This window comes from Vulpes vulpes, chromosome 4 (assembly GCF_048418805.1).
Source record: "Vulpes vulpes isolate BD-2025 chromosome 4, VulVul3, whole genome shotgun sequence".
Taxonomy (NCBI): Eukaryota; Metazoa; Chordata; class Mammalia; order Carnivora; family Canidae; genus Vulpes; species Vulpes vulpes.
In genome coordinates, this window is record NC_132783.1 from 27,881,351 (window position 1) to 27,895,112 (window position 13,762).

At 37.3% G+C, this 13,762-nt stretch overlaps 1 protein-coding gene across 4 annotated transcripts in view; it reads left to right on the top strand.

Moving 5' to 3' along the window:
• SEC24D (SEC24 homolog D, COPII coat complex component) overlaps positions 1-13,762 on the top strand; it is a 102,088-nt gene that overhangs the window by 74,891 nt on the left and 13,435 nt on the right. For all 4 annotated transcript variants that reach the window (XM_026013459.2, XM_026013460.2, XM_072755355.1 and 1 more), the window contains exons 14-19: positions 6,300-6,416; positions 7,202-7,372; positions 8,382-8,478; positions 8,616-8,761; positions 9,936-10,074; positions 10,883-11,001. In XM_026013459.2, the coding sequence (XP_025869244.2) occupies positions 6,300-6,416; positions 7,202-7,372; positions 8,382-8,478; positions 8,616-8,761; positions 9,936-10,074; positions 10,883-11,001 (789 nt within the window). The remainder of the gene's footprint in view (positions 1-6,299; positions 6,417-7,201; positions 7,373-8,381; positions 8,479-8,615; positions 8,762-9,935; positions 10,075-10,882; positions 11,002-13,762) is intronic.

Genomic DNA, 13,762 nt, shown 5'->3' on the forward strand with positions numbered 1-13,762 from the left:
AAATAAATTCTTCATCATAAAGTGATTTGGACATGTTAGGGTCCATCTGGTGGAAACCAACATTGATCACTGGTTGGGCTATAGAAAGGCATGGGAATTCCTATTTTATTCCACATTACAGAAAACAAATACTTTTCTATTTCAATTTGAAAGAGTTTTGTTGCTGTTCTCTCTTCCAGTAAGGTACCTAGAAATGCTATGTAAATTTCCTGATATATAATCCTATACAGGATCCTATGAGTCTTTCTAGTCTAAGAAATTAGTACTGGAAATAGAATTGTATTCATGTGCTCTTGCCTGAGAGGAAAGGTGAGTGGATATTTGTAAGCCAATACATCATCAGTTAAGACAGTAGAGTGGAAAGAAGAGTGAGTGTGGGCAAGGCTTCTAGAGCAATGAAGTGCAGCATCCCAGCCCAACCCCATATTTCATTTCTGAAAGGGAGCAATATTGTCTTGTAATGATGGATTCACACTGGCAGTCCACGAGAGGTCTAGAAGCTATTTAGCAGCTTTGAAAGAAAAAACAGATAAAGCGAATTTGCATGCATTCCATGTGTCCGAAATGTGGTGTTACTTATGAAACATTACTGGGAAACCACTGTGTTGGTAATAACTGTAATGTTCTTCAAAGTTGCTTGTGCAGGGACAGCTGGGACAGTCAGCATTCTCAGTGTTCACTTGCCATAGGCCAGTTTGTTTCATCCAATGTATTTTTGTATCTTTTGCATGTTATTTTTTGGTTATATTTGCAATATTGTTGTTAGAGTAATGTACTCTTTTACACTGAAGTTTAAAGATGAGAACCAATATCTAACAACTCAGAATATCAAAGTTAATAAGTAGTAGTATTCTTTTTTTTTTTTAAGATTTTATTTGTTCATTCATGAGAGACACATAGAGAGAGGCAGAGACACAGGCAGAGGGAGAAGGCAGGCTCCATACTGGGAGCCCAACATGGGACTTGATCTGGGGACTCCAGAATCATGCCCTGGGCCGAAGGCGGCGCTAAACCATTGAGCCACCAGGGCTGCCCAATAAGTAGTAGTAGTCTTACAAAGTAAAAGAACTATTTGAAGCGCCTGGCTGACTTCGTTGGTGGAAAATGCAACCCTTGATCTTGGGGTTGTGATTTTGAGCCCCAAGTAGGATATAGAGATTACTTAAAATCTTAAAAAATAAATAAAAGAACTATCTTTATAAAAGGTAAATAACTGTCTTTTTAAAAAGATAGGGAACTGCCTTTATAAATTGACGCTGCTGGACATAATGTCGGTGGCAGTTACTGTCTTGTGCCTGCTGGCAGAGCAGATCTTGTTCTGCCAATACCTGTCTTCATGCATAGGTGGAGTGGCACTGTACTCTGTGGAAGGATAAGCAAGGCATTAACTCCTCAACTACCGAGTTACAGGGTCACGTGTGAAAGGGTGGCTACTTTTTTTTAAATGCATATTTCTGGCCCCATTCCCAGAGATTCTGATTCATCAGTTCCCCAATTTGTCCTGCCTATCACCCATATTTGCGAACCACCAGCAAAGCTATCCTGCAATCTCTGAGAACATCCTTACATAATGTTAACTCACCAGAAAGTTGCATACCTGACCCATACAACTTTGTACGTTACTTTTGAGCTAGGAGTGCTTTCATTTAACTATCATTTAACATCTTGTCCTAAGCTTTCCACTAATAGTTAAATTAAGAGAAAACACTACGAAGGAAGTTACTTTCTTTGCATATGAATCAATTTCTTTCATGTAGAAAGATTCACTAGCTAGTTCCCTAGAGTCCGTTTTTACAAGAATGATAATTCCTAATGTTTCTTTTAGCCTTAACTATCAAGAAAGATACCAATAATACTTAGGGTAGATTTTCTAATTATTTCCATTCTAAGACCTTCTTGCTGATTTCTAGTTCTTTATATTTCTCTTGGTGATTCTATTGTATGTGTCTCTTTGACCATTTGTTTCTTCAAAACTTTTTTATAAATAGATATATAAAAAAAAAACCCACAACGAGAAGTTTCTCCTTCATCTGCCAGAAAGATTCTGGGTGGTTCTAATTCATTGTATAAGAGCAGAAAATGCTGTAGTATAGTTGGAGCTTTTTTGAGTGTATGCTTTCTGCCTTATAGCGACTTTATTAGGTTTGGATGAAGAAAACAATTTTTCCAAATAGGATAAAAGTGTGTGTGTGTGTGTGGGGGTGTGTGTGTGTGTGCGTGCGCGCTCATGTGTGTGTGCGCGCGCGTGTGTGCGTGCATGTGTGATTTTTCTCTACCTCTGGCAGTGACAGTATCTCATCATTTTTTCAGGCCCTTTATGGCTGAAAGGCAATCAGGCTTAAATGTGGGTAACTTATGTACAAGGGCACTAAAGTGCTTGCCTGAAGTCATTATTAGGCAAAGAGCTAACATTTTTGAGAATTTGCAGGGTAGTATCTAAATATTGAGGAGACCACATCATTCATTCACTTGTTCTTTCAATCAAGAAAGATTTAGTAAATGTTTTGTTAAGCAATGTGAGGACTACTCTTTCTAGTTCTGAGTTGCTTACAAAGTGGTAGAAAAAATGTAGTTCTGTAATACAGGACATGATATTTCTTGCTTGTATTCCCAAAAGGGGTGGGAGAGGAGGAGAGCAAAGAGTAACTTTGGAAAGCTCAGGACTGTGGCTGGTCAGCTGCATTGCTCAGGGGATTATGCACAAGAGGCCAGAGATGAGAGTCTCATCCTCTGTGGATAGGGAGTAGAAACTGAAACATCGAAGTGCAGTATTTTTTATGCATACATTTTAGAACTGGACTCCCCCATTTGAATTATAGCTTTATTTTCTATCAGCTAGATTCCAAGTAAAATCTATATATAATTAGTTGTAATAAACTTCTGGAAGCACAGAGAGTAGACAAAAACTAACAAAAAACATGTGCTAATTTGTCACAAAGATAAAGAGGGAAGGATTGGAAAGTTCTTATACAGACTTCCCCAAAAGTCCCTGAACTATTCAACTGCAGGCTTTGATACACTTTTTTTTTTTTTCTGTTGTACATGCATCCCTGACCACAGCAAGTCATTGCCTTTAGGGTCTTTTTTTCCCCACTTCGTCTTTCAAAATCTGCCATCTCTTCTCAAAATCTGACATTCAAAATTCAACTACATGTGAATTTCTGGTGTTGTCTTTTAACTTGAGTGTCAAAATCTGACAGTCAAAATTCAACTACATGTTAATTTCTGGTGTTGTCTTTTGACTTAAGTAGTTATTACTTTCATCAGAAAACTAGATAAATAGAATTAGGTAACAAATTGGAAGAATATGGCCTTTAATGGTTGTTTCAAATATACCATGAGTTGGGGAAATTTATCTTTAAATTATCTTAATGTATATCTACATTTGATTTCAAGATGATGCATCACATTGCTTCCTTTCCTTCTAAAATTTATGGAGCACCTATAGAGTGAAAGCACTAGACCCAGTAGGGTGCAGAGAAACACATTGTAGAAAAATCAAGGTCCTTCCTTTTTCATGAGCCTGTGACATGTAGAAGACAGTAGGATACTTAAAGTTGTGCTTTGGTGTCATTAAGTCTTATCTGCAAAGTAGAGTAGGGACACGGAGGTAGAGGCAACCAACTCTGTCAAGGGTGATATTAACACATCTCTCAGAGGAATGGACAGTAGAGTTAAATTTTGAACAATGGGTTCTCCAGGCCAGCCTTTCTCACCTGTTTTCCATCATAATAAGAATGAAATATGTCATTGTCATTTATCAATCCTATATGGTGCATTAATGTGGGCACACTCAGATTTTGGTAAAAACAGATTTATAGGGATTTAAAGCATATAATGCCCTAGGAGCTTTTTGTTTTATTGCTTCTTCCAGAATATTTTGTAAATATGTGATTAGTGAAATTATAAATCCAAAATTAAGACATACTTACTGGCTAATGATTTAGAAACAAATATGGCTACTTTATTTTTCTCAATAGTGAACTTTATTTTTCTAATGGGTCCTGATTTTTTCATTTAGAGGTTTACTCCATGGGTAATATTAACAAGGCAGTCGTACATGTTTAATTATGATTAACACCAGGTACTGGCCTGTTGAATTCTTAACAATATTTTCTGTAGCTACTATTTTTACTGTGTCACATATTAGTTAACTAAGGCTTAGAGAAGTCAAATAATTTGCCCAGTATCACTCAGCTAATAAATGGTTGGGACTCTTATCTGTGCAGATAAGAACGAGGACCCATGCTCTTTAGATACCGTGGTATACAGTTACAGTACTTGTATGAGCGGAGACTATCTAGATGGATAGAAGTGAATGAATATTTAGATGGATTGACAGTAAATTTCTTAGGGGAAGTGGGTGGGCCATGCAAGAAAAGTTGGGGAGAAGATGGGCTTTTAAAAAAAGTTTCATACCTTTTCTGTTACAAGAATTAAAACAAACAAAAAGTACTTTTATAAGAATGACAGTGATAGAAATGAAAATATTAGTCCTAGAATTTCAAAATCTTTAACATGTCATTATCAATATTATTATAAATTTTACTCAGATTTAGTCCTAGGAATTAATGTGTCTTATTGGCCAAAGCATTGATATTGCCTTTTCCTGTGCAGTGTATATGTACATGTAGGGTCATTGCCTGATGTATGTTTCTTCTCTCATTCTTACCTTCTTCTTACTTATGCTGTATCAATAATTTTCAGTAGAAGGCTAGTGCAGCAATAAAATTGCTGCTTACTGCTGACCACAGCAAAGACAAGATGAGGCACAGGTTATGCACCCTTCCCGGTGTGTCAGCTGTGATCCCTCTCTGACCCACTCCACAAAACATGTTGAATATCACTTAGTGAGACACTTTAGGACAGGGCTAATTTTGAATTATCTCCTTTTGTTTTTTAGGGAAATCATTCACAAATCCACGTATTTATTAGTAGTAGCAAATGACTTAGAACATATCTTAAAGAAACGACCCAGGCACACCAGAGTGTGCTACTAAACCCAGCCTTTGTGAACAACAGCTCCAGGCCAAGAAAAGGGAGAAATGTATTCTAGGCTAAAGGAACAGAATGTGCAAAGATATGGAGATGTGTAAACCCCTCCAGGAAAGCAAAGTTTATATGATGGAAACTTCTAATGCAAAGGGTAGCAGGGGGTAGAAAATGTGGAGATTAGACTGGAAAGAGATGCAGATGGAACTCCAAAGGGCCTTGAAAGGCCAGAGGGTCACTGGCTGTATGACCTGGGGCAAACTGGATGAGCCTCAGCTTTCCTAGCCTTAAAATGCAAACATTACCTTCTCCAAAAGGCTCTAAGTATTAAATAAGAAAAGTGTGTGAAGGGCCTGGCACAGAGCTGCCCACAGCAATTGTTGCCAGCAACTCATCTCACTGTTTTTTACCCTCCCTGTTCCCACACAGAGAAAGGAATATGGACTTCATCATGCAGTAGAAAGTCTCCAGGATTCTTAAGGAGAAATGCCCCATACATGATCAGAACAGTTAGTTTTTTTTCAGAGAGAGCTCTGGCAGCAATATGCCAGGATTGTTTGGAGAAAGGCAAGATTGGAGGGGTCAATATGTTGGATCATTTAATTTCAGTAAATTCTGCTTAGTATATTACTTCTTGGTCCTTAAATAAGATTTTAAATACTTTCAATGCCAAACCAACTTTTGTGGAACCTAAATTATCCTTTTATTGCTTCCTAGGGACTACAGATACATAATCTCGATCACATATTTTTCCTTTGTCATCTTGCCCAACAGCTAGCTTCTCGTGTCTATTGTTACCACAACTGCTATTGTTGCCACAACTGCTATATTCTTGTGCATTCTTCCTTGAAATAACACTTTAGGTGTGATCTATGTTTATTAAAGGTTTCAAAGAAAGAGCTTGTGTTGTACTATGATCCCAGGATTTCTATTTACTTTTGAATCATGGGATTCACTTGGTCCTGAAAGAGTATACTGTTGGCTAAACAAGAAAGTATTTTCCCTGTAATATATCCTCTTACTGGTTTTTCATATCATCATTGTATATGGACCTACATTCAAATATTGGCTGTTTTATTTACTACTTATGTGATTTCAGGCAAATCGCAATCCTATCTAAGACTCAGTTTCTCAGTCTGTAAAATGAAGAGAATAGTACTTGCCCAAGCACACAAAGGTTATTGAGAAGATTAAAAGATATATAATGTGTGGCTCATAGAAAGTACCTATATTTTAATTTATTTTCTGATTGCCTTAAAGTAGAACTTTCCCACCCAAGTCATTTTCTATATATTTTTTTCTTTTAGGCAGCAGACTGTGCCGGGAAGCTGTTCATCTTCCATTCCTCCTTGCCGACTGCAGAAGCACCAGGGAAGCTCAGAAACAGAGATGACAAAAAGCTAATTAATACAGACAAAGAGAAGGTATTTGTAAACAATGGCCCTTTGTAGTGTCCATATGTCAGTTTCTAAACGGGAGTGAAGAAAGAGTGAAGGTGTTCTTTGTATAAGAAAGGGAGAGAAGCTAAATGTAATGTATAAATCCAGGACATTGTATATTACAGGAATATTTTGAATTGTAAATAATTAGGAAATTTTATATTTCTATAAAAACTGATGTCTGAAATATACCTAACCTAAATTAAAATAAGGCCTCAAACTTTTTTCATGTATGATCTGCGTAAGAGATTGGGTGATAAGACTATTATAGAAATGGGGAAATGGGAAGAAATGTAGGAAGAAAATAAAGGTAGAGAATGTAGACTGCACTATATGACACTCCTAAGACAGGAAGTAGAGGTACCAATGCCCAAAATGTGCTTTGTTCAAACCCTCTGACCGTATAAGCCATTGCAGGGGGGACAAGTCAGTGGGAAGGGTAAGACCATGATGTAGGCATTAGCTACTGGCCACCTGACAGCAGACAAGTTGCCTCATGTAGATCTGTAAAGGTAAGACAGCATATCAGTTTTATTAGCATTGTTTGAGGATCAAATAACATTGCACACACACACGTGTATTTCATACAGCATGAGCCTAGCACACACTGGGTGTTCAATAAATGGCCACACTGATAATTACCGTAGTTCATTCCTTTAGCCCAGTTCATTTAACTGGAAACAGTTTTTCTTTCATTTAAAAAGAATTCAGAAATTAAAAATTGAAACCAAAAACATTTTTCCCTGGAATTGTGCATCTTTTTTCTTCAGATACTTTTCCAGCCCCAAACAAATGTCTATGACTCGCTGGCCAAGGACTGTGTGGCTCATGGCTGCTGTGTGACCCTCTTCCTCTTTCCCAGCCAGTATGTGGATGTGGCCTCTTTGGGTCTCGTGCCTCAGCTCACTGGAGGAACCCTTTACAAATACAACAATTTCCAGGTAAAAGCCAGCAACTTGTTCACCTCAGGTTTTCTACTGCCAGTGGACTTCTGGTGTTAAATCATAGATTAAGAAAGCTATGCCCCCTTGTGGACAACTGACAAATAGCAATTCTAGAGCTGAAAGAGACATCTGTATATGTGATTAAGCAATTGCTTTCCTGTTCCCTAAGTGTTTGGCAACAGATTGAGCTCCCTTAGCCTCAGAGGTGAATTTCAATGTAGGCTTCCATGATAGGGGAAAATATATTCTATATGAAATTTTAGTATTTTAAATATATTTAAGATAATTGTTTTTAAAAGTAACTATGTATTTGTTTTAAACTGTTATGATTGGGGAGAGGGTCAGTTCATGATACCTCTTTCTTTCAAACCTTAATTAGGAGACAGAGTCATGAGACAGTACAAAGTCAGCACAATATAGGCATTGGGCTTGCTAATGCTTTACCCTTCAATATAGCAAACTTCTATACCCAGGTACAGGGTGGGCACAGTTACCATTGTGGACAACAGTACCTTCAAAACTTAACATATTGAGGGGCAAAAAGTATATGCCTACTACAGGCAGGCTGCCTCCTCCCCAAAAAGGACCTGAAATAGACTAAGCTATGCCTACCCAGTTCCTTAACTCAGACTTACTAATCAAATAAGTCACCTCCCCTCACCTGAGAAGAAGGGGTCAGGGGAGTGTCTCTAACTTACGTACCTATACATGGAAACATGGAGTGGGAATGAGTGTTCCCCCAACACAAATGACAAATGCTAATCATCATCTATTTTTATTTATCATCAATAATTTTTAATCACCTATTTACATATTTATATTGTAAACTAATTAAGGGATTTGGTAAGACCAAAGATTGCAAACAAAGTAAAATTGAAAAAGCTTTAAGAGTCCTTTCTACGCTATCTGGAAAAAGTGGGTTTTAATCAGATTTTAAAAATTAAGAATTGTTATTTTAAGTATTTTACTGCCATCTGGTGGGCATTGATCCTACTTTATTTTTTAGATGCACATGGATAGCCAACAATTTTTGAATGACCTCAGAAATGATATTGAAAAGAAAATAGGATTTGATGCTATTATGAGGGTTCGTACTAGCACAGGTAATTTTCAATTATACTATTTTTCAATTCTCTGTTGTGTAATTATTTCCTCTTCAAATTAATAACCAGCCAACAGAAAAAATAGCAATCAGTTAAATAGGAACAAAATGTCCCTTTTTATTTTTTATCATTGTTAGGTTTCAGAGCTACCGATTTCTTTGGGGGAATTTTTATGAACAACACCACTGATGTGGAAATGGCAGCCATTGATTGTGATAAGGCAGTGACTGTGGAGTTCAAGCATGATGACAGACTTGGTGAAGATAGTGGAGCCTTAATCCAGGTAATTTAAAACATATTTCCATCTTTGGTGTTTTAGTTTGTTACTGACATGGTCAGTTGGGGAGACTAAAATACCATCAACTCTGTTAGTCTCTCTGTAAAGAAATTCAACTCTATTGCTCCAAAGGCAAAAGTCATTAAATTACAGCACTCTATTGTGTATTCTCTGCACCTTGATTTACATATGTTATTTGTATGAAGTAGCAATTTTATGTCATCACATGAGCCCCACAGACTGTAGTCAGTGTTGTAGGCATTAGCAAACTGATTGCCAGCAGTGTTCACTTCTTTTAAGCTTTAGCACCCGTTCATTCACTTTTTGCATTCCTACCATACGTCAGGCACCATGTTAAGTGAGTTATTATATTATATGCAAGTATAAATAGAATTTGGTTTTTTAGTAAATAAAGTAGAAGCCATGGAGATCTTGAATTAAAACAAGAACAGTTACATCTAACGGTCATGGTTTTCAGATGCTAGCATCACTGTTAAAGAATGGAGAGGGGTTGGCATTAAGTTGAGGACGAACTCTAAGTAGTGTTTATTTTTTTAATCACAGATATTTGAAAAAATGGATACTTGTTTGCATTCTTGAAATGTGTGTATCATCAGCATAAGACTTAAGTACATCAGTAAAGTTAGCCATATGTTTTTAAGGGAATTGAATCCCTGGTGATAAAATCTGGGATATGTGAAAGTAGACTAGCAGTAGATGCAAAGCAATAACTTGTGTGTGAAAGCCCAGTTAAAATTTAAGTTTAGAGGATCCCTGGGTGGCTCAGCGGTTTAGAGCCTGCCTTTGGCTCAGGGCGTGATCCTGGGGCCCTGGGATCGAGTCCCACCTCAGGCTCCCTGCATGGAGCCTGCTTCCCTCTGCCTGTGTCTCTGCCTCTCTCTCTCTCTCTGTGTCTGTGTGTCTCTTGTGAATAAATAAATAAAATCTTTTAAAAAAAATTAAGTTTAAACCAATAAAGTGCTATATAGAAACCCAGTGTATAAATTATCATTATACCTCCCTTGTAATTGTTCAGCCATTAGCATAACATAAAAAGATCTGTGGAAGAATTAGAGGTCTTTGAGCTGTATACATTGTTCTGTAAATGTAAATAAGATCAGGCTAGCTTGAGTGGATATGTTGACCAGAAAAACATGTACCCCTGATGTTGCCTTCACAGTGTGCTGTGCTTTACACAACCATCGGAGGTCAAAGAAGACTTCGGATTCACAATCTTAGCTTGAACTGCAGCTCCCAACTGGCTGATCTCTATAAGAGCTGTGAGACAGATGCCCTTATCAACTTCTTCGCCAAGTCAGGTAACACTCTGCTAATCCTGTGATACGGTGTATCTTGCCTAATAATTCAGTCAACACTTCTTGGTTAATTGAATTAAAAACTGACAACTACTGTGGTAGTATAGCCTTTTGGTGGGCAAATTCAGCACCTAGAAAAGCTGAGTACCTGGGAGAATAATTAGTATCTCTAATTCCAGATTAATAGTGATGTAACTCAGTTCAGGCCCACACTATACAGTTTTATTCAAAGTTTCCTTCAGTGGGTTCTGGAGTGGGTTCTGAGTTGAAATTTAGGAAAGTAATATTTAGACTCTAATTATGGTGTGTGAGTATGCCCTCTACCACCAGGGGATAATGTCCCTAATGTTGGGCTGAACTTGCCTATCCATACCATGATCATTATGAAATGGGAGGGGCCAAGTTAGAATTTTCTTTGGTTCCTTCTCCCCTCCACACTCCCTTTTTGAGATTCTACACTAACTAAAGTTTAGAAGAAACAGCAGTCCAGCCCATAGGAATTCAGGACATCAGAAGATAGCAAATTGGTCTTTCTTTTCTTGATGTGTAGGTTTCTGTTTGAAATATTCTGTGGAAAAATCTGGTCCAATTACCTACCTTTTGTTAGAGGTAGGCCATTGTTCTCCATTGGGTATGTATATCATCACAGTAAAATGGAGAATATTAACAAATGACTCTAACATTTTGAACACTGTTATTCCTTGCTGGGTGGTCTGAAGATAATAGCAGTTTGTTTGTTATTATTATCATTTGAAGGGATTAATTTCTGAGCCAAGGCTTTGATGCCATTTTCATTGTTTTGTGCAACTAGCATTTAAAGCAGTTCTACACCAGCCCTTGAAGGTGATCCGGGAAATTCTGGTTAATCAGACTGCCCATATGTTGGCATGTTACCGAAAGAATTGTGCAAGTCCGTCTGCAGCAAGCCAGGTAACTCTCCTACTGTACTTAGATCCTAAAGCATTACAAGCAACTACACATTCTTTTAGATTTAGCTATTGAAGGCTTATGATGTTCCAGGCACTTAGATGCTGTGTAGTAAACTATACAACCAAGATTGAGAATGCCATTTGGGGAGGCTATAGTCTTTTTTACAGCCAACGTTAAGAAACTTAGTGGCTTTATGAGATGCATGAACCAAAAAAATATGTGTGCATATTGGGTTGACAATCACTGCCTTATGTTTAAATCACAGAATGTTATATGTAAGAAGTGTTATAATATAAATGGGATTCTCTTTTGCATATAAAGATGGATATTTGGTTGAGAAATGTGTGTGCTTAAATATCTTCTTAGGCATGTTAGTAATCATAGTTGACATGAGCAAATGGCAGGAATGGCTTCTTTATATTTTATAAACATAAATATAATTTATAAATATGGAGTTCTTGTATTTAAAAGTTAATAGGTATAAAGAGTGTCGAAGGAAATGTCTGTGTGTATCATCTACTACTTTGAAATTTTTAGAAGATCTTTTAAATAAGTCTCATTTATACTCTCAGATAAAAGAAAAAGTAGAATCTCATGTTCATATGTATTTTTGCATCTGTTCTCTTGTTCACGTTTTTCTCTGTCAGTCAAAGAAAGCTAAATGCCACTTTTCATAATTTTATGTTGAATATCTGAATATAGAATTTGGATTGAAAGAGAAGACAGTGAACAACAGATGGGAAAGCTTTGTGGTTAACTTATTGTCAAAAATGGGTGCTGAGAGGACATCTGAAACCACACTCAAAAGTAAGGCTGTAGAAACAGAGATGATGTAGGTAAAATAGGAAGGTGGGGAGCAAATTTCATAATCTGGGTAAAGAAGGAAAATAAAATGCAGTTAGTAGCTTGGACTTTTCACAAAAAAAATCCTTTGTGTGCTGTTCTTTTTTTTTTTTTTTTTAAGATTTTATTTATTTATTCATGAGAGACACACACAGAGAGAGAGAGGCAGAGACACAGGCGGAGGGAGAAGTAGGCTTCCTACTGGGAGCCTGATGCGGGATTCAATCCCAGGGCCCTGGGATCATGACCTGAGCCAGAGGCAGATATCTGTTCCACCACTGAGCTACCCAGGCGTCCCCTTTCTGTGCTGTTCTAAGTGATTAAATTAGCCGCCCATTCTTCTATGTCCTGTGTTGACAGTCACATAAGGAACTCTTGAATCTGTATGTCAGTGTCACTCCTCATTATCATCCGAAAGATTTGACACTTCGGTAACTGAACTCCAGTATTAGTACTCTTTCACAGTATACTTGTTTAACTTACACAGAACCCACCAGTGCACCTGGATCTAGTCCAGTCACGAGCATTTTACACTCCAGTTTTAGTTTGTTTTACAGTTCTAGAAATATTCTGTCTCTGGAGTATCTCATACTTCAGAAGGAGTAGTTTAAAGAGAACAGGTATAGTTAAGTGTCCTCTCAGAAAGTGTATTTGTTAATGTTAAAGCAACTGGATTCAAAGACCTTAAGTTAAAAACAAATCTGTTGCCTATTTAAGGAAAGAAATAAAATCTGTCTTTTCCTTCTGGTTTGAAAGTTAAAGGCTTTGTCTCTACTACTAGATCATGTGGTTATACAGTTTAATTATTTCTGGAGGAAAAACATGATGATGCCAGATTTTTCTCTGAAAAAGTTGGTAGAACTTATTCCTGTTCTTATCATGAGATTTTACTTTCTCCAAGAGCACATTTCAAGTGTACATTTCAACCAGTGATGTGTTATAATAAATGACATAATTTAGATATTTTATGATTATCCATCATGGAGTGGGGAAAATGTAGGGATTATAAAACTTAGTGACAGTAGTATATTAAAATGTACTCTCACTTAAAAACACGAAATGGCTGGACTTGGCGTTCTCTTCAGAGAATGTAACTTCAGATGTATTGCCCATCCACAGTTCACTTGTGAGAAACAGCATCTGAGAACAGTATACTTGGATTATATGACGCTGGACCTCAGAAGATCTGCTTTTATTGAACAGGGCCAAGACTAGCTTGAGGCAAGAGAGGCACTTAGTATGCAAAATTTAAGGCGGCATCTACTCTGAAGGTCATATTTAGATGCTGGGTTAAGACATAATAACTACAGGGACACTTGGGTGGCTCAACAGTTGAGTGTCTGCCTTCAGCTTCAGCTCAGGGTGTGATCCTGGAGTCCCAGGATTGAGTCCCACGTCAAGCTCCCTGCATGGAGCCTGCTTCTTCCTCTGCTTGTGTCTCTGGCTCTCTCTCTGTCTCTCATGAATAAATAAATAAAATCTTAAAAAAAAAAAGACATAACTACAAACAACATTAAAGCAATTTGTTAAGCTTATATAAGCAAGGTAGGTTCTTTTTATTACATCTGATAATGTACTCTTCCGAACTTAAATACATTACATTGGATGAGAGTACAGTGACTTCAAATGGCAAGTCAGATGCACCTAACTGCAAAATAGTTTTGTTTTTTAAAAATTCATCCCCACTTCCGTCATTTCAAAACTCAGAGAAGAATTCTCCAAATTCAATCAAACTGGACTCAGGTGAATTTCTATGCCTTCCTCACCTGTACCTTTTCTCTCCAAGAATGATTGTTATTTATGGAGGGGATCCAGAGAGGTGGGGTAAGGTTTATAGTGCCACATTTTCTTCCCCACCTCAAAAACATTGACTAAGGTTTTTTGTGCCCTAACTCCATTCTTTTCCATCATCAATTTT